This window comes from Nicotiana tomentosiformis, chromosome 7, assembly GCF_000390325.3.
Source record: "Nicotiana tomentosiformis chromosome 7, ASM39032v3, whole genome shotgun sequence".
Classification (NCBI taxonomy): Eukaryota; Viridiplantae; Streptophyta; class Magnoliopsida; order Solanales; family Solanaceae; genus Nicotiana; species Nicotiana tomentosiformis.
The window spans coordinates 111,669,687-111,693,214 of NC_090818.1; the positions used below are offsets into that span (position 1 = coordinate 111,669,687).

The window sequence follows — 23,528 nt, forward strand, 5'->3', positions numbered from 1 at the left end:
AACCTAGGAGAAGAAAAGGTTGTGGGGTTGGGGGAGAGAGGAAGAGAGAAGAAGTGAAAGAATTAAAAAGAGGGGTTTCTTGTTAATATATAAGGAGAATTATAAGAGAAGCAATTTTATTAGAATTAGAAGAAGGAAGAAGAAGAAGAGTCGAACAAATAAAAGTCTAAGTCTACCATAATTTTTGGAGCTCTTTTAGTTCTCTTGAGGTTATGGTTTTACCAAGTGGAAGAGGAAAGGGAAAGAGAAAGGCAAGAGAAAGGAGGGGGAAAAAAGCCAATTACATAAACGTGTGGTTGAAGCTTCGGTGATCAAGGATCCAATGCAAAAAACTCTCAATCTTAACATCATCATTATTTATTAGGTTATGCCAGGAAAGAGGCGGAGCCAAAATATTAAGTTTATAGGTTCTGAATTTACCATCAAACACATAGCCCGTTATAATTACTAGGTTTATAATTGCATATTTTCATATATTTAATAGATTTCCTAATATAAAGGGATCTTTACACAAATAGTCGGTCATATTCACTATTTACTTTTTCTAGTCATATACATAAATTACACATTGATTATACACAATTATTCATATATAATACATAAATTATGCATATATTATACCTTCATCGGCTATTTTTGGTTTAAGTGATTGGGTGAACGGCTATTTGAATTAATTTTTCGTATAAATATAAGGTCTAAGCAAAAATTACTACTGAATTTGTAATACTAGGAGCTGGTCTTTTTTTCTTTTTTCTTTTTTTCAAAAATTTCAATAATATATTTGTTTTTTTTGGGACAAAAAGGGTTGAGGGGTAGTTCTCCTTTCGTTTTCTAATTTGCTACGCACTTTGATGCAACCACGCACGTGATTTTGCTATGCGGGGACCAAACCCCGTCTTTTTCAATACAGTTAGGAGCTCTTTTTAGGGTGTGTTTGGTACTACTGAAACTATTTTCCCATTTTTCATTGTTTGGTTGCATAAAATAGTTTATAAAATATTTTTTTAGATATCATATTTTCTTGAAATTGGAGGAAAATATCCCTTGAAAAAGTTAGAAAAATATTTTTCAAAAACTTCATCTACCCTCACATCTAACCCCAACCCCCTCCAACTATATTTTTTTATTTTTTTCGTATTTCTACGCCACCCAACCCCGTCAATCCACCCCACTCCACCCGGCAAAAAAAATATTTTTTTTTGTATTTTTAATTTTCTGTTTTTTTATTTTTCTGCACCACCACATAGCCCAACCCCCTCCCCCGACTCAAAAGAATTTTTTTTATTTTTTTATTTTCAGTTCTGGTTTTTTTATTTTTCAGTTTAGAGTTTGAAATTTTACGAGTTCCAAAGTTATGAGTTCGGAGGTTTATGTGTTTGCAAGTTTGTGGGTTTAGAAAGTATAGAGTTTACGGGTTCGAAAGTTTATGGGTTCGGTTCAGAAGTTTATGAAATTTGTGGATGCGGAAGGTTGTTGGTTCGAAAGTTTATGGCTTCATGTTTATTGTATCTAAATTATTTATGAATACTCTTGAGAAGTTATTTTCCGTAATTTGCATACCAAACACCGAAAAATGAGCAAAATTACTACTTGTTTTCCAAGAAAATATTTTCTTGAAATATATTTTCCACGAAAACATTTTCCGTTATACCAAACACACCCTTAGTTTTCAACTTCTCATTGATGTTTTCTCTGCCTATTATTTTCTCATTTAAACTGATAATACATTTTTCTTCAAGTTTTCTTTTTTGAATATTAGAAAAAACTGAATATAGTCTCTTTACAATCTTGTAAAAGGAAAAGTTAGCTAACGAAGAAACAGGACATTGAAAATTGATCAATTATTTACTCCAAAAAAATGCTGCTCGAAAATAATTTTAAAATAACAACATATTCATTAGTTATATTATCTACTAGTATAAATTTAATTTTCAATTGTATTTATGAGATATTAATTACCATCTACGACTTAAATATTTTAGTAACTTACTAATAAATTTTTTGAGTGCATTTTATGGTGATATTGATGGCGCTCATGAGTTACAAGTTACTAATAACTTTTATTTTCGTTATAAACGTCCTCTAATTAAGAGAATTAAAGTCCCTAATTTAAACTTGGTAATTTAACCCTGTGGAGCTAGCTGATTTTTGAGATCCTTCTACTAATTGGAAACATAAATATAGACTTATTAAACAGGTATTATACCTTAGAGAAATGATGTTTCATGCCATAAAATATACTCCTTCCATTTTACGTAACATCTTTTTAGTTTATTGTAAAAATAATTGCCTCTTTATGAATTTAAACATACTTTAATTATTAAACTTTTTATTTTACTATTAATTACATTATTTTATACAAATGTCACGGTCTATCAAATTTAGAAGGGAGGTATCAGGGAGGATAATTGGATTGGAATAATATCAACTCAGAAGAAGAGATTCTCTATTCGTTCATACATTGTACGGATACCTATGAGATAGGAATCGAGAAAGTAGAAAAATTGCTCAAATGATCTATTTGTGTTAAGTAATTCATTCAATATATACACATATAAAATTTAAAATTCAGTTATTAACACTTAAATTATTGTTGTAAAATTCAGAACCCATAAATTTAAAATCCTAACTCCGCGTCTAAATCCACAACAGATCGAGTTTTGGTTAGACCATGAGCTTCATACTTGATTGAGTTAACCAGTTAGTAATTATTTAAAGCTTATGACATTGCCCCTCAAAGTTTGTGCGGCTAATGATAGTTGTTTACCCTCAAAATTGGATAATAATTGAATTTATAAGTGGTTTTAAGGATATGTGGATTAACTTGACACAAAATGATAAATCAGATAGCAATTGAAATAAATAATGATAAAGTAAATGCAAACCACACGAATTGAACAGTTTCAGCCTTGGAAGGTTAGCCACCCTCGAGCCGAACGTATTTTGATCGATGTCAAGACAAAAGAATAAGAACTTAAAGAGAGTAATAATGTATTGCTTTTGAATGCATGTTATAATCCCTTGAATGAATTATAAGAGACCTCCCTCCCCCCTTTTTATATAGTAGAGGAGTCTTACATTAGGTACAATTCTATAAAAGGTAAAAAATTAATTGATTAGCTAATTGTCGGTTCCTTACTGATACGCGTCGAGATTTCCGCTGTAATACCCGACCGGTCACGGATATCTCGGTCTTCTGTTGGTTATGCTAACAATATTTCTTCGAGCTCGATCGGGGCTAAGGTCGACTGCGGGATTACGGACTCAATATTCTCGTAGGCAGGCGTTCTGGTGTTCTAGCTCGGTGGAACTCGGGGTCGATCTTCAGTCTTTGATTGTCATTTTCCGAACATAATCTCCCATGTCGCAGGCGAGCTCAATTCCGACGGTATACAATAGTACTTGGAGTAAATGGTTAGCAAATGGAGTACTAATATTTTTATGTACAATCCTGGAATCAAAGATTAATATTTCGAAAAAGTACCCAAAGGTACGTACTTAAATTGTAAATCCTATTTAAAGAGAAAACAACGAACTAACAAATTAAATTACTTCACAATTAACATGATGTGCACCTTTTACGTACTTATTAATTATATTTTCTCATTATTCACGGGAAGAATGATTCATTTTGTGGCAGAATTTTTTTTTTATTTTTTATTTTGTGTTCTTCCCAATTAAAGTCGCAGGATTGAAAGGAAGTAGCTCAATAAAAAATATTTTGAAGTGGAGAAATTGATTAAATTAAAATAAATGCATAAGTGCTTGAATTTCACTTTTTCACCAGTCCGTCCACAGTATTTCATAGTATAACTTTGGCACCTTGCACTTCGTATATAGTTTCCTTTTACTTTTAAGAAACGTTTTTAAAAAAACATAGTCGGTCCGATCATATACATAAATTATATATTTATAATATATATTATTCACATACAATACATGAATTATACGTATATTATACATTCACAAATAATTTTTAGTTTAAAACGATTGAGTGATTAACTAATTAGATAAATTCTGTAAAAATTAAACGATCGAACTAATAAATAAAAATGTACCCAAATGAATAGTATGAATAATTGATCACATTGCATGTTACCGACCAGTCTTTTGGTGTCATACAAAAAATTTCACCTACTGTTGAAAATATGACGAAGCGGTTTACCTAATTTGCATATAATTAACTATATATAGAGTAAGATGTGCAGGTATATCATATATGTATAATTACACCAAATCTGAATTTTCAGGTCATTTTCAAAAAACACCATTTATAAAGTATTTTTTCTTTCGCATGTTTTCTGAAGTGCTTTTGAAATAAAGCATAGGATTCTGCGCTGAAAATGGAACAGGTTATGATTTGGTAGACTTTCCCAAAACTCTTCTCTTAGCTATTGGTAGGCTAAAACGATAAATTCAAGACGCCATAAAGATAAAGAGACCATAAAAATCAACCTCGAGCACAAGGCGTGGGGGCCGGCAAACGGAGTCTATGTTTTTCTTTGATTTTTCATCCGGTGTCGGGATCTGTATTGATGTGCTGATTAATTCGAATGTATATTGCGTCAAGTTCCAATACGAATATGTTTCCTATCAAAACTTTTTTTTAATCTCAAAATTTGAACCAGAATATTTGTTTAAGAGCGGAATAATCCTATATATATCATCATAATCTTTGGTGGTTGAATACATAGTATATTCATCATAAGATAATAATCTTACTTTTTCCGAAAAGAAAAAGACAAAAGAAAAAGAACTATTAATAGGTCGATGGTTAACGTAAAAAGAAAATCAATATATACTTAAAGAAAAAAATAAATTGACTTAGTTACAATCTGAATGTACCGAAATTAATTTATACGATACATATATAAGAAACTAATTCAGGAGGTCAATATATTAAAAACAAGTTACATTCGAATTGCTATATCTTAGCATAAAATTGTCAATTAAGGTTTTGATTGAGTTAATTTGTATACCCTACTTTTGGAGTTCATAAGCCAAAGAATTCAAATAAATACTGATGGATATAAAATAAAAGAATAAAAGATTAACTCATGAGGCATCATTACTTGTTATGCATTGTGCTTCGCGATGATTTTGCCCCTAAGGGCAACCATGATGTCCCATGTTCGTATCCCTAAACTTTTCACTATTTTTTTCGTTTTCTTTTTCCACATAAATTCATTACATTTTTTAGGTTTTACCATTTATTTTATGATCCTCTTTTTCACGAAAAGGCTGCTATAAAAACTCAATCTTATTTAAAAGATTTCAATAATCCCCTTGTTTGTCCAAATTTTCGTGTTATTATTGATATCGGAATCCAGTGCTCGACTAATTAAGTTAGCATCTTGTAGAGCCCATTAAAAAAGAAATTACTCTCTACCATATATTTCTTTATTTTCATGATTTGAACTCAAGACCTCTAATTAAGGGTAGAAAAACTCTATTTATACCCAGCACATTTAATGGTGGTAAGTTCAAATATTTACAAGATGATTAACTTGGACATATAAATGAGGTGGTTATGCTCTCAACGTTATTAATTAGAGTACGTGAGCAAACTTTGAAAGTCATCGATCGAGGGACAATAGTCACGAAATAAAATGTGTCATTATTTTATACTGTGTATGATGAAATTCTTTATTTCGATTTAAGTAATTTTGGGATTATTCATATTACCATTGTGACATTATTGTATACTAATCCTAAATGTGGGATAACATTCGAGATTGCTGATCTTGAGATAAAACCACAAAATGACAAAGATACCATTTTTCAAAACTCTTCTCCCAAATTCTTTTCAGAAAATCAAGGTTAAAACTATAAATAAAATTATTCAAGATTTTTTAGTGCAAACCAAATACATTGTATTTTATACTATATGTTGTATACCTTATGTTTAGTCCAGTAAATCAAACATCTATTAATATAAGTATATCAACTGAATAAATTCGTCATTATTTAATCGTCCTATCATTACTCCACATTATAATTCCAATACTCCATTACTTTGTCCACAGACCAGAGTCAAGAGACAAGAAGTACGGATTCTTCAATGTCAACTGACTATTTCATTATAATAATTTAAGAACCAGATCATCACTATTAAAATGTACTGGCCTGGATTGACAGTCTGCATTCAGTTATGAGCTACGGTTAATTTTCTGACGGAGACCTGAATGTTCCTAACGGGCCACAATATTTATCATATGGACCTACTTAAGATGTCTGTGGAAAAAGTTTGGCAGGCGGAATTCTAATGGATTTCAACCATGAATCTTCTGAATATTTTTTCTAAGGGAAAATGACACGTAGTCGCTTTTAAAATAATAGCCGAAAAACGTATATTTTTTGTGTATTATATATATGTATGTTACAAAAGATGGAGTAGGGTGAAGGAAATAATACCAAGTGAAACATTATGTATAGTATTGTGAGTATTAGATTTTAACTCTTGTCCCACCATGTTGATCATATGAGAATATTAATTCTCCTGTGTGTTTCTAATAGATTTTAAAAAAATATACTAAGTGTAACAAGCATTTTCATGTTCAAACTCAATATGAATTCTGTTAAAAAGACCCTCAAAAAATTGTGGTGCGTCATTCAGAAAAGAATGTAACAACAAATTTCAAGTTTGAAAAATAATCAAGATAAGAATATAGTAACTGATGTAATATTTGATTTCAGTAAACGGTGAGGGTTATAATCTCTAGAATATCTCAAATTTAAAGAGATGCAGTCCTCTGATTCTTCTCCTGACAAGCATTGATCAAAGGCTCGAAAGCTCGATCTTGAACTTGATGGACTTCAAATTTGATTCAAGAACTTGGTCTTTTGGATTTATTGTGCGTCGTGAATAAATTGATGATCGTCATGAACCAAGATTTGAGATTCAGCTATCATAAACAGAAGATTCGAGACCACCTGCCTGAAATCTTGATATGTACTTCGTCCTCAAATTTGATCACGTACGAAGATCGCAGATTTAGAGGGAGACTTTGAATGCTTCATAGCTTAACATATGGTAGGATTTTATTAGCGCGTCATTTGACTTGATGCCACGTAATTTGGCATGTGGTGTTGGGCCAGACTTTAGGATGAACTAGTAGCCATTTGGACCTTGGGCTAGTGAAATAAGCTCATCTTTTAGAAGCAAATTTAAGGAAGTAAGCCCAAATAAAGCTTGTCTTTTAACTTAAATCAACGTGGGACTTAAATAATTTATCTTGATTTGGGTTTGAAATTTCTTGAATATAAAAATTATTTAAATTTAACATGGACTTTAATATCAAAAGCGTTTTTGGCCAAAAATTGAGGTTTTTAGCCAAGCTTTTAGAATGAAAAAAAGTGCTTTTGAGGAGAAGCAGAAGCAGATTTTGAGAAGCAGAAAAATGTAGCTTCTCTCCAAAAATACTTTTCTGAGAAATACTTTTGAGAAAAATACACTTAGAAGCAGTTTTCAAAAGCTTGGCCAAACACTAATTACTGCTCAAAAGTGCTTTTCAAATTAATTAGCCAAACACAAACCGATTCTCACCCAAATTACTTTTTTGAAAAGCACTTTTGAAAAAAGTATTTCTCAAAATAAGCAGATTTTAAAGTTTGGCCAAACATGCTATTATACTTACTATATGTTTATCATTTTCTATAATTTTAGTTATATACACTGATAATGTAATTTTATTATTCTATTAGTGTAGTTTAACCTATGATAGCAAATTAGTTATTATTTTTATCAGGTTAATAATTAACATTATCATTTTTTTTAGTAATTAAATTTTTTATTTACCAAGCAATATTTACACATTGTTCAAGTATAACCTGCTCTAGACAATAGCCCCAAATTCAGCTACTCTCCTTTCCTTCCCACTATTTCTAACTATTATACCTACTTTTTAAACATCTATTTGAACAGTAGGATAGTAGTTAAGCTCCAGTTGTCTTCTCTTTAATCTCTGCTTTAAATTCCCTCGACAGTGTATATCTTGCGTTAGTGATCTACTAATTGTTGTTGCAATTTTTTGATTTGCTTGAAATATTCTTCCATTCCTCTCTTGCCATATATAGTACATGCTACCAGCAAGTGTCATCCTGTATACTTTAGCTCTTGAGTTCTTTTTCGTGTAGTGTCTTTCAGCCCATGCTAATCCATGCTCCCATGGCATTACCTGTCTGTGTATTCCCTGCCACTCCAGCATTGCTGTCCACACTTGTGATGAATATGAGCAGCTAAAGAATAGGTGGTCTATGGTTTTTTCTTCTTCTGTGTTGCATATAGGGTAGACTGCATCATCCAAGCAGCCCCATCTTCTTAATCTGTCTTTAGTTAACAGTCTTCTATGTGCAACCAGGTATAAGGTAAATATCCACTTAGGCAGTCCAGCATTATTGCAGACCAGTCTTCTCCAGGGAACTTTGGTAAAGTCTCCTCTGAGTCTTATGTATATGGTCCTTATTGAGAACTTGTCCATTCCCACTAAATCCTCTTTTGAGTATCCATCTTCCTCAAAGTATTTCTTAGCTTTTAGTATCTTTTAAATAATCCAAGAAGCTTGTGGCTCAGCACCCCACAGTGAGTTGTGTTTCCTATAGTAAATGTAAATATATTGAACCCACATCTTGTCTTTCTTCTTGCATATATTCTATAGAAGTTTGCAAATAGCTTCTCAATTCCATGTTCCTACATCAAGCAAGTTCTAGCCACCTGCTGCCCAAGGACAACACAATCTATCCCAAGCCAGTAATGCTTTCTTAGTTACTTTCACCCCTCCAGTCTATAGAAATCTTCTACACACAGTCTCGATTAGTTGGATCAGCTTCTTTGGCAACATAAACACCTGAGACCAAAACACTTAAATGGAGAATAAGACACTTTTGATAAGTTGTATTCTTTATGCATACGATAAAAATCTTGAAGTCCAAGATTGTATTCTCCCTAGAATCTTCTCAATGAGAGGTTGGCATTGTACCAGTGATAGTCTTTTAGTGCTCATGGGCACTCCTAAATATCTAACTGGTAGGGTCCCTTTTGAGAAGCCTGGAGCTTGAAATATTTCCTGTTGTATGTCAATACTAACTCCTCCAAAAAGATAGAGCTTTTGTCAGTATTAGCAACTAGTCTTGAGGCTTTAGAGAACTCCTGAAAGCAGTAATATAATAATTGCACAGAGATAGTATCACCCCTATAGAAGAGCAATAAGTCATCGACAAAGCTGAGCTGAACTATGTTCACTTTGGCACACTTGGGTGGTAGTGAAGTTAGGATTTCTCTTTAGTATCTTTAGAAGCCTGGTCAAATACTTCATATCGAATACAAATAGATAAGGAGTCAAGGGGTCTCCCTGCCTCAATCTTTTCTTAGCAGGGAATGGAGCTGTAGGTTGCCCATTAATGATGATGGAATAAGAGAAAGTTATCATTGTCACGACCCCAGTTTTCCTACGTAGGATGTCGTGACGGCACTTAGTCTCTTCGACTAGGTAAGCCAAACACTTAATAAATAAATTGACAGAAATTAACCAACATGACTATTAAGCAGAAACCAGATATTTCTAAATGAACTCAATATTTACAACATGAAATAACATCCCAAAACTGGTAGTACAAGTCATAAGCTCTACTGAGTTTGCTAGAAAATCCCTAAATGTAACTGTTTGAAATGGAATTAAACAGTACAACGAAAATATCAGAAGGTGACTCTGAGGCCTGTGAACGTGACGGCGGGTTTACCTTGATTCTCTACAGCTCGACTAGCCAGCTAAGAATCAACAACAACCATGGCACCTGGATCTACACAAAAATATACAGAAGCATAGTATGAGTATACCACAGTGGTACCCAGTAAGTATTAAGACCAACCTCGGTGGAATAGTGATGAGAGACAGTCAAGACACCTACCGGACTAAACAACCTGAACAAGCGTGTAGATGAACTGACAGAGAAACAATATTAATATAAAGTTAAGCAGGATAAGGAATACAAAACAATACTTGCAATGATACACTAGTAATAACAATATTCAACAGGAAGCTGTCAGGTAATAATGTTGTAAAGTAACTGATCACAGTCTAAGCCCGGGGAAACCAAATAAAGAGAAAACCAGCAACAACTCAATAAGAATAACCTCTTTCATACCAGATTTGTTCAAGCATTTTCACGAGATACCGAACCTCATAATCACAGCTCACGGGTCCCAATTCATGAATTTTAATCACTTGGCATCTTGTGCCCACATTACAACTCATAAGCGCACGGACGACTCACATGCCAATAGAATAATCCTCACGCAGAAGGCAAGAAGACAAGAGTACATATAATGGTTAATGTTGTCAGGATTCACCTTTTAAAATCGATATGGGTGATTTAACTACGTGTATGCATATGCAAGTGTTCTACCATAATTTCAGTCAACAAATAAGAATAGCGTCAATGAATGGAACAAAAGAAATGATCACCACGAAATATACAATGTAGCAAAAGCAGCAGTGAAGTTTGAAGGAGCGACCAGCACAACAAGATTAGCTACATAGAACTGAGCAAATAGTGCAACACGGAGGAAAATAATTAATAGTATGCTAAGTAAAACAACAATAAAAAACAAGTTCACAAAAAAGGGGAAATGAATAAATCGTAACCATGTATAGCCTTTATGAATGAATCACAAAGTGAGGTACCGCCTCGTAGTCTCAAATCGTAAAATGAATCACAACTTTCCTTATATCACCGCGGGAGCCTTTATATTTAGTTTTAAAAATTATTTTTTCCGAAATAACATCCCGCGTTTTAGCCCACTTTAGTACACTACATGGCTTCTACTAGTTCCCCTACTAGCCACGCGTTTCAAGCCCACCTTATCTCACTGCATACGTTTCAACACCTAGACCTTATACCACCGCATGCGTATCAATAATAACAATAGCACAGCAAAAACCTCGTGCAATACAATAACAACGGCACGGCAGAAACCTCGTGCAACACAATAACAACCGCACGACAGAAACCTCGTGCAACACAATAACAACCGCACGGCAGAAATCTCATGCAAACACAATAACAACTGTATGGCAGAAACCTCGTGCAAACACAAACAATTTTCTCAACAAAACATGTATGACAAAAACATAACAACTCAAATAAATGACTTTCACAATATGTGCCTACATGACACAATATTTCCTCAAAACAGTTTCAATATCACAACCATGTATAGCCGTCGGCTCAACAAAACTGAATATAACAACGAAAACAACATCAACAATAACACGAGAATACGACAAGTAAATCAACACAAGAATTTCGAAACACAAAGAAACGAAAGAACGAACTCATAGAGAAAGACACAACAGGGAAATAATAGTCTCAACAAGAATAGTTCAACAAGGGAGAGGTAATGTGTAACAATAATTCCAAAGTGCAATTCGACAACAAGAGAGATAACGTGAATCAATGACCCCAAATAAGAATACGTCAACAATGAAGGGGTAACAAACGTCCATTAAGGCTAAGCAATTACGGAAGAGATAATAATAATTTCAATTAAAGTTAAGCAATTACGAAAAGATAGCATGACGATAAAAGAGGCAACCACTTCAGTTAAGGCACATAAGAGTTTAATCGGCAATAAGGGTAGAACATGAAGCAATTAATTCTAATTAAGGGTGAATTTAGTAAATGGGGGATTTAACATGACAAACAACCTCATATCTAATGAACATAAGAACCTAAGAGCCCTAAATGGCCAAATTTCCACAAATAAGCCCGAGCACGTACTCGTCACCTCGCGTACACGGTCTTCACATGACATAATTAGCATAAATGACTCAAATCCTAAGGAGTAGTTCCCCCACACAAAGTTAGACAAGATACTTACCTCAAAGAAGCTAGACCGATACTTTAAAATGACCTTCTCGAGAGAAACAATCTACGGAAGGCTAAAATCTAGCCAAAATAACTTCAAATCATAAATAAAACTCATAAGAAACAATTATGGATAATAAAACTTCAATCTTGAACAAGAACTAAAAGTTAACCCAAAAGTCAAACCCCCGGGCCCGTGTCTCAGAACCTAATCAAAATTATAAAATTCGAATACACATTCGATAACGAGTCCAACCATACAAGAAATACCAAATTCCGATATCAATTCGTCCTTCAAATCATCATTTTACATTTTGAAAGATTTCTTCAAAAAACCTCATCTTTTCTCAACTCCAAAACACTAATTTAATGATAAAAATAAAGATGAAATCATGAAGTATAATCAAATCCGGATAAGGAACACTTACCCCAAACCAACACGTGAAAATCACATCCAAAATTGCCCAAATCCGAGCTCTATAACTCAAAACGTGATAAAATATCAAAAACCCTCGAAATAGAGTACTTTATGTTCTGCCCAGTGATTCCTCTTACGCGATTGCGGAACAATCCTCGCGATCGCGAAGAACAAATTGTTGCCCAGTGAAAATAAAGCTTCGCGTTCGCGGCAGAAACCACGCGAACGTGATGAACAATGACTAGAGTCTTCGTGAACGCGTGTAGACAAACGCGAACGCGGTGAGTAAAAGTCCACCAGCTCCCAGCTCCACTATGCGAACGCGAGCAGACAGGTGCGAACGCGAATAATAGACAGCCAAAGCATCGTGAACGCGTTCCCAAGATCGCGTCCGCGATGAACAAAATTGTTGAGCTCCCCAAAAACCTTTCGCGGTCGCATCATTATCTTCGCGATCGCGAAGAACAGCAGGCACACCAGCAACCAGCAGTCCAAAAACATAGAGAAATAACCCGTAGCCCATCTGAAATACACCTGAGGCCCCTGGGGACCCTATCGAAACATACCAACAAGTTTCGTAACATAACGCGGACCTGATTGAGGCCTCAAATCACATCAAATAACATCAAAACTACGAATCACACCTCAAATCGAACTTAATGAACTTTCAAATTCTAAAACTCACGTCGAAATATATCAAATCAACCCAAAATGACGTCAAATTTTTCATGCAAGTTTCGAATGATACAACCGAGCTATACCAACTCCCGAAATCAAATTTTGGACCCGATACCAATAAAGTCAACTCCCGGTCAAACCTCTCAACCTTTCAAACCTTCAACTTTCTAATTTTTGCCAAAATATGCTGAAACCTTCTAAAAATATCCAAATGCGAATCCGGACATACGTCCAAGTCCAAAATCACCATCCGAACCTAACGGAACCATTAAAACTACGATATGGGGTCAAACACACACAAAAAAACTTGGTCAACTCTTTTAACTTAACGCTTCAACAATGAAATTTATTCTTCCAAACTAATTTCGAATCACCCGAAAACCGAAACCGATGGTACACACAAGTCATAATACACTAGGTGAAGCCACTCATGAACTCAAACTGCCGAACCGGACGTAATTACTCAAAACGACCAGTCGAATCGTTATAATTATACACCTCATAATTCATTGCATAAACTTTTCTGGGAGTTGCAGGTTTGTTAGTACCTGTTCCATGTAGCCCATTCAATAGAATCATAAGCCTTATTCATGTCCACTTTCAGCATGCATCTAGGGGATAAATATTTCCTACCATACCCTTTTACTAGCTCAAGGTTAGGGATTGTATTGTCATTATCAGTCTACCAGGTACAAAGGCAGACTTATTCCTATCCATTAGACCATCCATAACTCCCTGAAGTCTGTTTGTTAGAACTTTAGATATTATTTTGTATAGTAATGTACATCGTGACATTAGTCTATACTCAGTGATTCTAGAAGGGTTATTCACCTTAGGCACAAGGGTAACTGTTGTGCAATTGATAGGCTGGTACATGTTTGCACTTGAGATGAACTCCAACACAACATTTGTAAATTTATCACCAATCACATACCAATATCTCTTAAAGAATAATGCATTGAAGCCATTACAACCAGGAGATTTGTTGTGACTAATATCTATCAGGGCATGATATCCTCTCTAGAGACATTTGCCACCAGTTTTAACTGTTGTTCTCTATTCCCTAATGGGCCATCCCTCATCACTACTAGATTAATATCAGGTAGATCTTCAACTGATGAGCCTAATAGCTGCCTGTGAAAACCTATTACTTCATCTTCAATTCCTTGCTTTGTTTGCACCAGCTCCCCATTGCTCCTAATTAGACTTATAATCTAGTTTTGGGTGTATATGCTTTTCATATTTGCAAATAAGTAGTCTATATTAGCATCACCTAACTTCAACCACTATATTCTAGATTTTCGCTTCATAATGCTTTCTTTCACCCCTAGCCATTTCTCCAATTGTGCCTTCATGTCTTTCTCTACTAAGACCATATTCTCAGGTTGCCTAGGGTTCCTCGCTCCTGGATATCATAGAGTTGTTTCCTGCATTGCTTTATTCTGTTATCCACTGCACTGTACTCTGCATTATTTAGATCCTGCATAGCTTGCTTTACCTTTTTCAATCTCTATCATACTTCCTTCATAGTATTCTGTCCATTAGCCCCCCTCATGCTTTACTGACTAGTGTCATGAAGTCTCTGTGATCATCTAGATGATTTAGAAATTTGAATGGTTTAGAAGTTTTATCTTCAATATCTTCAAAGGTGACGCTTAGTGGAGAGTGATTAAAGCAAGCTGGATCCATTACCAATACTTCTAGATGTGGCATGGTCAGCATCCACTAAACATTTACCAAGGCTCTATATATCTTGTTTTAGGTATGCCCATTTGTCCAGGTGAAACTTCTTCCACTAGACTTTATTTCTACCCGCCAAATATCTTCAATGAAGTTTTTAAAGTCCCTTATCTTTATTTATTGCACAAGGTTGCCAATTGGTCAATCCTTTCCTGATCTAATAGTATTATAGTCACCCATTATCAATCATGGACCTTGCTGTACAGTATGTAGATTAGTTAAGTCACTCCATAAGCTTCTTCTATCTTCCAAAAGGGTGCAGACCATATACTGTTGTAAGTGTAAACCTCATATTCAATCTCTTGATACTGCAGTATGAATGAATTAGGAATATCTTTCCAAATCCAGACAGTCTACCTCATTTGTATCCTACAATAACCAAATTCTTCCTCTACTACTGTATTCATAGTTTTCTATCCAAGCCCACCCAGGGGTGATTTTCCTGATTATTTGAATGGCCTACTGCTCTTTTATGTTATGCTCTAGCACGACAATCATATTAACTCTATTACTTTTAATGAACATCTTAACTTCTTTTTGTCTGGGGGTCTTGTTTAATCCCCTAATATTCCATGCAACAAGCTTCATACAGGTATAAAGAGGGGTTGTGAAGGCCCATCCTCTCCTCCGTTACTTCTCTGCCTACTTGTTCCTTCTTCCTTTGCCTTGGTAATGTTAGTTGCAGACCAGATTCTGTCAGGATGTTAAAACCATTTATCATGTTAACTGCATCAGCTGCTTGTCTATCTTTGCTCTTGGCTACTGATTTTCCTATAATTTTTTTCCATGCTTGCTCTTCACCTCCTCTAGCTAGTCTTGCATTTGAACTCTCAAGGTTGTTGCTGGCATTCTTACCTGCAGTAGTTATTGCCACCTCACTTTGGCTATTGTCAGCTATAGGTGCTTGAGCCTCTTTCGCATTTGGCACAGCTTTATGCTGCCATTCATGTTTCTGCTTCAAATGCTTAGGTCTAGGCTTATGTCCTAACTGTTTACCTGAATTGCACTTGTGTCCCACTTGTAGGCAAGTATGGCAGAACTCAGGCACCCAATCATACACTACATCCTACATAAACTCCCTTTCATTTGGGTCAGTCACCTTAATAGACCTAGGTAGTTCTTTTATAACATACATCTCAATTAGCACTCTAGCATAGGAAATCCGATCCAGATGAGTGGTACAAGAATCTGCATATAAAGGAGTCCTCAAACCACTACTTATCTTGCTCAATAACTTAGCTCCCCAACAGTTCAGTGGAAGATTATGGTACTTGACCCACACTGGAATGGTCTATAGTACCTCCTTGTTAAAATCAAAGTCTGCATACCACACTTTCATGATAATAGGCCTGTTATTTAGTATATGAGGTGCTGAGTAGAGCACTTCATCTATGTCATTAGTAAAATTGAACTTTACCACAAAGTATCCTTCATTGTCGAAATATACTTTCGGCTTTTACGCAAAGTTCCATGCTGAAGTAATAAATCGTTCCATAGCTCATATAGTTGGAGATCCTCCAACAACATAAAGGATTAAAGCTTGCTTCCATTTCTGCGTGTCCTCCTCCACTTCTTCCTTGCATAGCTCCACAACTACTTCACTATTTATAATAGTTGGTGCAATGAAACTCATATCCATCCCCTTTGCTGCTAGCCGATTCCCCACAAACAAATTTGCCCATTTCTTTTGGTCTGGCTCTTCGTCGACAGTTGTTAATTTGCCATGGGTTTTGCTCATGGCACCCTTATCCCCAATTTCACCCAATTCTCCAATAATCTGCAAGGGATTACTCTCAATTGTCTCAATTTTACTAGAGCTAGGGGTTACATTCTTCGTTTGAGTCCCAGATGCTACCTTCACACTACTAATTACTGTTGAATGAAGCATAACAGAAGGTGTTTTCATACCTTCCTTCGTGGCTGATAATGGCGGTTGTTGTTCCATTGGTTTTTTTCCTGAATCTACGATCTTAGTACTCTGTGTTTCCAAGCTTTGAGTGTTACTGCCAGTCCCCGTGTAATCTATCAGCTGAATCGTGGTTGCATTCCTCTTCGGCCTGCACCTCCCCATTCCTGGCCAGCGTACACTAGCACGAGCACTCTATCGTGCGCTGAGAGAGAAGAGAGTTTAACATTTATCATAGTAACTCACTTATTATCTTATAAGTAATTTGATTGCAATTTCTTATATACAATCAGTATATATAACTCAAACTAATAACAAAATTAATTGCAGAAATCTTATACATAGAAGTGTTAATTTTTATATATTTTTCTCTTTACTAACCTTAGAAAAATTTATAACGGCCATTGAAATAGGAAAATATTTTTCAAATGCTAATAAAACTAAAATGAAAGAATATAAATTAATCGAGAAATAAGGCAAAAGAATCGAGTCACGAACGCATAAAGCGTATCTCTCGGTTTCTGTTCTTCTGACATCCATCCCCTTATATCTCCTATTCTACACTTCTACATAACGTTGCCTTATTTAATTTCTACGTTGAAACTCTTTCTCACATTCTCTTTACGGTTTTTTTGTAAAGAAAAGCTCAGCAGCAAAGGTGAGAATGATTATATTATCTCTTTTACAATTTGCTCTTTTTTTCTTGTTGGATTTTAAGTATGTTTAAGTTCATTTTAAGTTTTGAATTAGAATTTAGTATGTGTATGAACTATAGGTAACTTGAATAGTTGCGCCCCTTTTTTTATTGTTGAAACTAAGGTGACAAAGATGAATATTATTAGAGAATCTGAATATTCTGTTTTTTTGTTCAACTTCCTTCTTCGCCTTCGAATACCCTATGCAGCCTATAATTACAATTTTAGGCTTTTTAAATCAAAGGAAAGGTGAAATTATGATCGATTAAATTTTTCTTTTTACAAGTATTTTGAGTTTTACACATTCATTTTCTTGTGATCATTTTTAGTTTTTCGGTCATTTATGCCAAACAAATTACTGTTCTGGAATAGAAATTTCAGCTCGCATAATTGTGTAAGGATGTGTCTATGAACCGATCAATTACCAAAATAATGAAAAAGAACATGAATAGTTTAGGTTCAAATGGAATTTTGAAAACGAGGTGTAAATTATAAAATTTTATTGGAAATCGGCTTGCAATTTTATGATGCATTGGCTTTATAATTTGGTATAATTATATATACTTCCGCTCGCACACGTGGCGTCTGCTTGACTGAATATTTGTGTCTCATCGTGTTGGGCTAAATAAACTCAAAGATATTCTTAATATGGTATGATATTTGAGCCAAGTTTGGGATTATCATGCTACATGTCCTAATAGTATGGAGTTGAATGAATGTGAATAGAAAAATGTTTACCTGCTAGTTTTTTCTAAGGTTTCACTATTTAGATATATGTTTTTTGGACAAATAATGATTTTCCTCTGGTTTAAAAAAATTATAAAACCAAACTTGAGTTATGAGGTCTGCTTATTTCATTTTTTTCTGAAATGTGTTTGTTGGAATACACTACCTTTGCCATCAATATTTGAATCTTTTGTTTACTAAGCTGCCTAATATATTGGACAAAGCACGCAAATCTTCTGCAGATTGTAAAAGGCTTAATTCGTGCTTCGTTAGCCTTGTTTTTCAGTTGGTTATAACTTTTTTACTTGTTTGAAAATTTTAGAAAATGGCCGATGTTGAGGACATTCAACCTCTTGTTTGTGACAATGGAACTGGAATGGTTAAGGTAATAAATTTACTTCCAGTTTTTAGCAGTTTCTTTTAAATTTCTCATTGATCCTAATTTTTAATCACTCTGTGAAATTAGCATGCAATATATGGTTAAAAGAATTTGATATTTTATTGCAGGCTGGATTTGCTGGAGATGATGCACCTAGGGCTGTTTTCCCTAGCATTGTTGGCCGTCCTCGTCACACTGGGGTGATGGTAGGCATGGGACAGAAGGATGCATATGTTGGTGACGAAGCCCAGTCGAAACGTGGTATTCTCACACTGAAGTATCCTATTGAACATGGGATAGTGAGTAACTGGGATGATATGGAAAAGATTTGGCATCATACGTTCTACAATGAACTTCGAGTTGCTCCAGAAGAACATCCTGTTCTGCTTACTGAAGCACCTCTTAACCCGAAGGCTAATCGTGAGAAAATGACTCAGATTATGTTTGAAACATTCAATGCCCCAGCAATGTATGTTGCAATTCAAGCTGTTCTGTCTTTGTATGCTAGTGGACGTACAACTGGTAAGATATTTGCACACTGTAGTTTTGGTTTTGAGTGTAACTGTGTTTTTGTGTCTATAACAAAGGAAATCCATTAAAGCTAGTTTTAGTTATTGATGTAAAATAGTATAATGATAAATCTAGCAGAGCAAATTGAGTTGATATTTTCTTCTAACAATATAATGTGATGACTTTTTTTGTGGAGCATAATATTGTAGATTTCTATCACTACATGTTGTTTCTTTCGCCTTGTTTTCTTTTATCTTGTTCTCCTTACTGCTTGTTGCTGCTGCTCTATTCTTATTTTTTCTTTTGCCGAGGGTCTACTGGAAACAACATCTCTACATTTACTGTAGGGGTAAGGTCTGCGTACTATCTATCCTCCCTAGATCTTACTTGTGAGACTATACTGGGTTTGTTGTTGTTGTTGACTTTTTTGTGGAGCGATTGGCAGTGGCGGATCCAGAATTTTAAAGTCATGGGTGCTCGCCGATAAAAATTCTGAAAACACGAGGAAAAAGAAGTTAAGTTGTGGGTGCTCACTCAATATTTGTCTAAATATTTTTATAATTGCTTATGCAAATTTACTCAATCTCGTCAAAGATAATGGGTGCTTGAGCACCACAATTCACAATGTAAATCCGCTACTGGCGATTGAAGTAGTTGTGTATATGGCTGGGAAATGTTGGACAATATGAGGAAATCCTAGCTGGTTTTTTAAACTTTGTTTGAACTAACAGACCAAATTTTTGGACAACCAACTTTAATAGACCTTAATAAGGGATACCAAGTACTTTTATTGAGTGTACTGGAAAAAATTGGTGAATGAAATAGCAGTTATTGTAATTGTGCAAATGGTTCAAATGTTGTGACCTGTGGTGGTTTATTTATCAAATTGTTGTGATGATAAACATGAAATGAATTGCAGTCGAATAGGATTCCTATTCTTGGAAATTTACGTTGTTTTCTTGCAGGTATTGTCCTGGACTCTGGAGATGGTGTCAGCCACACAGTTCCTATTTATGAAGGTTATGCACTTCCTCATGCTATCCTACGTCTCGACCTTGCTGGTCGTGACCTCACTGAGTACATGGCGAAAATTCTCACTGAACGTGGATACTCCTTTACTACCAGTGCTGAGAAGGAAATTGTGAGGGATATGAAGGAGAAGTTGGCTTACCTTGCTCTTGATTTTGAGCAGGAACTGGAGACGTCCAAGACAAGCTCCTCTGTCGAGAAGAACTATGAACTGCCTGATGGACAAGTGATTACTATTGGGGCTGAGCGTTTCCGATGCCCTGAAGTTCTTTACCAGCCTTCCTTGATTGGAATGGAAGCTGCTGGAATTCATGAGACGACGTACAATTCTATAATGAAGTGCGACGTGGATATTAGAAAGGATCTCTATGGGAATATTGTACTCAGTGGTGGATCGACTATGTTTCCTGGCATTGCTGATAGAATGAGCAAGGAGATTACAGCCTTAGCACCAAGTAGCATGAAGATCAAAGTGGTTGCTCCTCCTGAAAGGAAGTATAGTGTCTGGATAGGAGGTTCCATTTTGGCATCCCTCAGCACCTTCCAGCAGGTTACTATTTTCCTTCCTTATTTTTTGGGTTTTAACCATGCGGTTTTCGTAATCCACTTGCTCGACTTATCCAGTTCGCGTTGTAGAAAACCCACTAAAAGGGAGTGGGGGGGTAGCATTTTCCTTCCTTTTTATTTTTTTATTTTTTTGGGTTTAACCATCCAGTTTCCGAAATAAGCTGGCTCAACTAATCCATATGGCACCGAAATAAGCTGGCTCAACTAATCCATATTGCGCCATAGAAAGCCCACTATGGGGGTTAACATTTTTTTTTTTTGAGTTTCGGTTACTCAACTATTCCAAATCGCGCCGGAGAAGCCCACTATGGGAGGTTAGCATTTTCCTTCTTTTTAAGTTTTTTGGAGTTTAACCACCCAGTTTTCGAAATCTTCTAGCTCGACTAATCCAGATCGCACCGTAGAAAGCCCATTATGGGGAGTTAGCATTTTCTGTCTTTTTTTTTTTTTTTTGCTTTTTTGGGTTTAACCATCCGGTTTCCCTCCAAAATTCACTAGCTCGACTAATCCAGATCGCGCCGTAGAAAGCCCACCATGGGAGTTTTATCGCTCCCTACCAAATTGGGGCATTTTCCTTATATTATTATACATATATTCTCCTTTTCAACTGGTTAACCCATTTATCTTTATGTTAATGATAATAATTAACATACTCATCATTCTTTGGATTATAGATGTGGATTGCTAAGGCAGAGTATGATGAGTCTGGCCCCTCCATTGTGCATAGGAAGTGCTTCTAATAATAACAAATGACAAGGCAGTTGAGTCTGGTTCAAGATTTGAGTTTGTGATGATGGCAATGGCCCCTCTTCTTTTGGTTTCATCTCTATATAGCAAAGCTTTTAGGGAGTTATTGATAGTTGGTGTAATTTTTAGTTCTTTATTTTTAATCAATTATACTCAAAAGATCATGTTGTATTTCTATATTTTGTTCTTTTTCTGTAGTACCATTTCGAGAGGACCATATAATAAGTTTTACAGCTGAATGGAACTGTTCATTTTTATGCGTATGTTGAAGCAATGAACAAATCTACAATTATAAAGTATCATCAAATTTTAATATGTGATATCGACCTGACTTTATTTCTATATCCTTAACGAAGAGATAATAAGAGAAATCAAGAAAAACTATATTGAAGTTTAAGTGGCACTTTGTCCCTCATCCCCAAAGTGTGATAGGAGATTTTAAAATTGATAAAATAAAGACAAAAGCGTACTGAATCCAAGAAGATTTACAACAGCAACCAAAGAACTCAACTGATGTCAAAATGGTTTAGTAAATACTAAAATAAAATTGTACACAGAATGAACTTTTCTTAAGAAAGATGGTTAGGAATAGTAAAGAAAAATTTCACGCAAACATTGACTTAAGAGTTTGGTAGTTGCAAATCCTTTCTACTGAAATGCACGTATCCAGTTCCATCATAAGCTGTCCATTCTCGTACTATTCCTATGTCCATCTAAGCATCCACATCCGGCAAAAAGATCATTAAATAAAAATATATTTCATAAATTAGACATTTCGTTATTGTGACGCAATTATGTTTTGGTATTTACGTTCATGGTAATTTTCTTTCATCTTTTAAAAAAAGGACTAAAATTTATATTTCTTCTGATGTTGTTGCATTTAATTCATATTATATTTATTGATCATAAGTAAATATTTCCAAATTGTGTATGTTAATTTTTTTAAGGTTTGCAAAAAATTTCTAATAAGATAAGCATCTCAAGAAAAGTTTACACAAAGTCATACGAGTAACACAAACATTAATTTAATACGAACTGAAACATGTATTATTACTAACTACTATTATAGAAGCCGCTAAGAGAGGAGCTTAGGGTCGTCCAGTGAATTGACAAAAATACCCTTCGAGTTTCTACTTCGTTATGCCAGCTTCACCAATAATATTTTTGCCCCTGTTTTGCATCTTATTACGTCAATTACCATCACACAATTTGGTAAATAAAGGAAACTTTTGAGGCATTCTCGAGGCCCAAATTGCCAAGCCATGTCTGCTTTACTGGAACATCTATTTGCCCCTGTGTTTGTACATTATTACATTAATTGCCATCACATATTGATGTAAATAGGTGAAATTTTGAGGCATTTTCAAGGCCCAAACCACGTGGAACGACTTTTGCTTATTTGTTTTAAACTTCTACCTTGATTATGGTGGGCCCACTAAATTCTTATTGCTTTACTTATTAGACTCCACTACTACTGAAGTGATGATATCATTGTATGTACGTGGTACAATACTCTATTTTTCAGCTCTTACAAGTTATATTTTATAGTTTTATTTTATGTAACTTTTGAATATTTATGTACTTTGATAATATCATTTATTTGTTACTATATATTTTTTATCAATCAAATTTTATTTGGGGATGAGAGGAGCTTTGTATAATTACATCGCAAGATATATTATAAGATAGTTCAAAATATAAAAAATGAAATATCAAATAAAAATGGTAGAGAAAACTAAAGTTAATAAAATTTTAAAAAAATTAAATAATCCAACAATTTACATTCCTAAATGTAAAGTAAAAGTTCTATATTTTTCTAAATATATAATGTTTAAAAGTTTGTAATCAATTTTTTGTTTTAATATTTTTGGAAGTGTGTAAACATTTTTTTCTCTTAATTTCTTATTTGATTTTAAAATAAGAACAAGGAGAATATTAACTATTATAACCAAGCCACAAATTATTTACATAAGGCTAATTCTTAAATGATATTGCACCATCTCAAATCAAAACGTTAAGTTACTTTTATTAATCATTACTCAAGCCATTCCCATTTAGAAAAAAAACACTAACTCCAATTTAGTTTAAATATTAGTGGTAAATTAATTATATTTTTATATCTTCTGTGAATTTTGCATTCCTTTTGACAAAGAGAAATTGATGTTAATATCATGGGATCCAATTAGAACTCGTGGTATTACTGTCCAAAGACTAATATCTTTATCGTTTGTATTTTATGATTATTTTTCCTTCTGTTAAAAAAAGAAA

At 34.6% G+C, this 23,528-nt stretch overlaps 1 protein-coding gene across 1 annotated transcript; it reads left to right on the forward strand.

Annotated features, from left to right (window-relative positions):
- Nucleotides 1-17,172: 17,172 nt before the first annotated feature.
- On the forward strand, nucleotides 17,173-21,504 carry LOC104102445 (actin-71). Its single transcript, XM_009610147.4, has 5 exons — nucleotides 17,173-17,265; nucleotides 18,351-18,413; nucleotides 18,536-18,929; nucleotides 19,883-20,496; nucleotides 21,188-21,504. The coding sequence occupies exons 2-5, from the start codon at nucleotides 18,354-18,356 to the stop codon at nucleotides 21,251-21,253; spliced, it is 1,134 nt and encodes a 377-aa protein (XP_009608442.1). The 5' UTR covers nucleotides 17,173-17,265; nucleotides 18,351-18,353; the 3' UTR covers nucleotides 21,254-21,504.
- Nucleotides 21,505-23,528: the final 2,024 nt, after the last annotated feature.

What these genes read in the sequence shown, in the direction of transcription:
- LOC104102445 (XM_009610147.4), top strand. Translation starts at nt 18,354, where the DNA reads ATGGCCGATGTTGAGGACATTCAACCTCTTGTTTGTGACAATGGAACT. An exon ending in TGCTAGTGGACGTACAACTG is followed by an intron (nt 18,930 to 19,882) that starts GTAAGATATTTG and finishes GTTTTCTTGCAG; the next exon opens with GTATTGTCCTGGACTCTGGA. An exon ending in CCCTCAGCACCTTCCAGCAG is followed by an intron (nt 20,497 to 21,187) that starts GTTACTATTTTC and finishes TTTGGATTATAG; the next exon opens with ATGTGGATTGCTAAGGCAGA.